General features: G+C 64.9%; 1 protein-coding gene across 1 annotated transcript; it reads left to right on the forward strand.

Annotated features, from left to right (window-relative positions):
* Positions 1-533: 533 nt before the first annotated feature.
* On the forward strand, positions 534-892 carry MNEG_16562 (hypothetical protein; the record flags this gene model as incomplete). Its single annotated transcript, XM_014034968.1, has 1 exon — positions 534-892. A coding segment is annotated over one exon (359 nt), but the record flags the coding sequence as incomplete, so codon positions are not given.
* Positions 893-1,037: the final 145 nt, after the last annotated feature.

Here is a 1,037-nt window from a genome sequence, read left to right on the forward strand (position 1 = left end):
CGGCGCGGGCGCGGTTGGCGGCGAGCATGCTGCGGATTGCGCATATCAGTGCGGTGCCACGGCCAGGGGCATGCCCCGTCAGCCGCGTCACATCCCAGCGCACTGCAAGGGGCGCTAAGGATGATATTCGTGGCTTCTTCTTTGCCATTGACGCTCACCCATGAGCTGCCCAGGCGCCCATCGAGCTGATAGGTGCGGAGCTCCCGATCCATCACTCGGCTCGCCTCATCCACGTAAGTAAGCGACCATTAAATGGCATACTATCGCGATATCGCGCGCATGGCTCCCAGGAGAAATGACACTGCACACCCGAGATCGCTGTCAGCAGCAGTGCGAGTGAACAAACAAGCGGGACGATCAATTATAAACCGAAAGTGGCACTGGTTTGTTTGAAGTGCACTCGACATCACTAGTCGTCAAGCAGCAGAATTACACTGCAGAAGCGTGTGGGACCCGACTATATTACCACGCTGCTTGATGGAAAAAGAAGGCCTGCACCTATAAGTTTTGATTTCCCTACAGAGGCTGCTGGAATGCAGAGGCCCTGCGCCGTCAACGGACGCATGTCGGCGCACACAGCTCGCCGCTGCGCCGCTCTCCACGGCGCGCGGCGGCACCAGCTCCGCGCGCTCGCGTCCGCCGCGCCCGCCGGCGCCAGCGCGGCCCCCGAGGCGGGGCCGCCGCCCAAGGCCGCGTCCAACGCACGGGGGCGCCGCGCGGCCGCCGCCCGGTGGCTGGTCCTGGAGGAGCGCGGGGTGGCGTTCACCCCGGGCGGCGCCTTTTACAGAGGAGAGTCGGCGCAGGTGACCCCGAATTCGGCAGCAGCGGGGGCAGGCGGCGAGGGCGGGGCACTCATTCTGCTGCGCCAGGCGGAGCGCCGTCCCCCGTCAATGTCGGAACCGTCGGGCCTTCGCCGCGGCCGGCTGGCTGCATTTGAATCAGAACGAAATCAGCATGCGCATGCAGAGGCACCATGGCATTGTCAAGTCACAGCTATCGGTCCCCTGCACGCGCTGCTCCCCTGCCGACCCCACCCC

This window comes from Monoraphidium neglectum (genome assembly GCF_000611645.1).
Source record: "Monoraphidium neglectum strain SAG 48.87 unplaced genomic scaffold scaffold06518, whole genome shotgun sequence".
Classification (NCBI taxonomy): Eukaryota; Viridiplantae; Chlorophyta; class Chlorophyceae; order Sphaeropleales; family Selenastraceae; genus Monoraphidium; species Monoraphidium neglectum.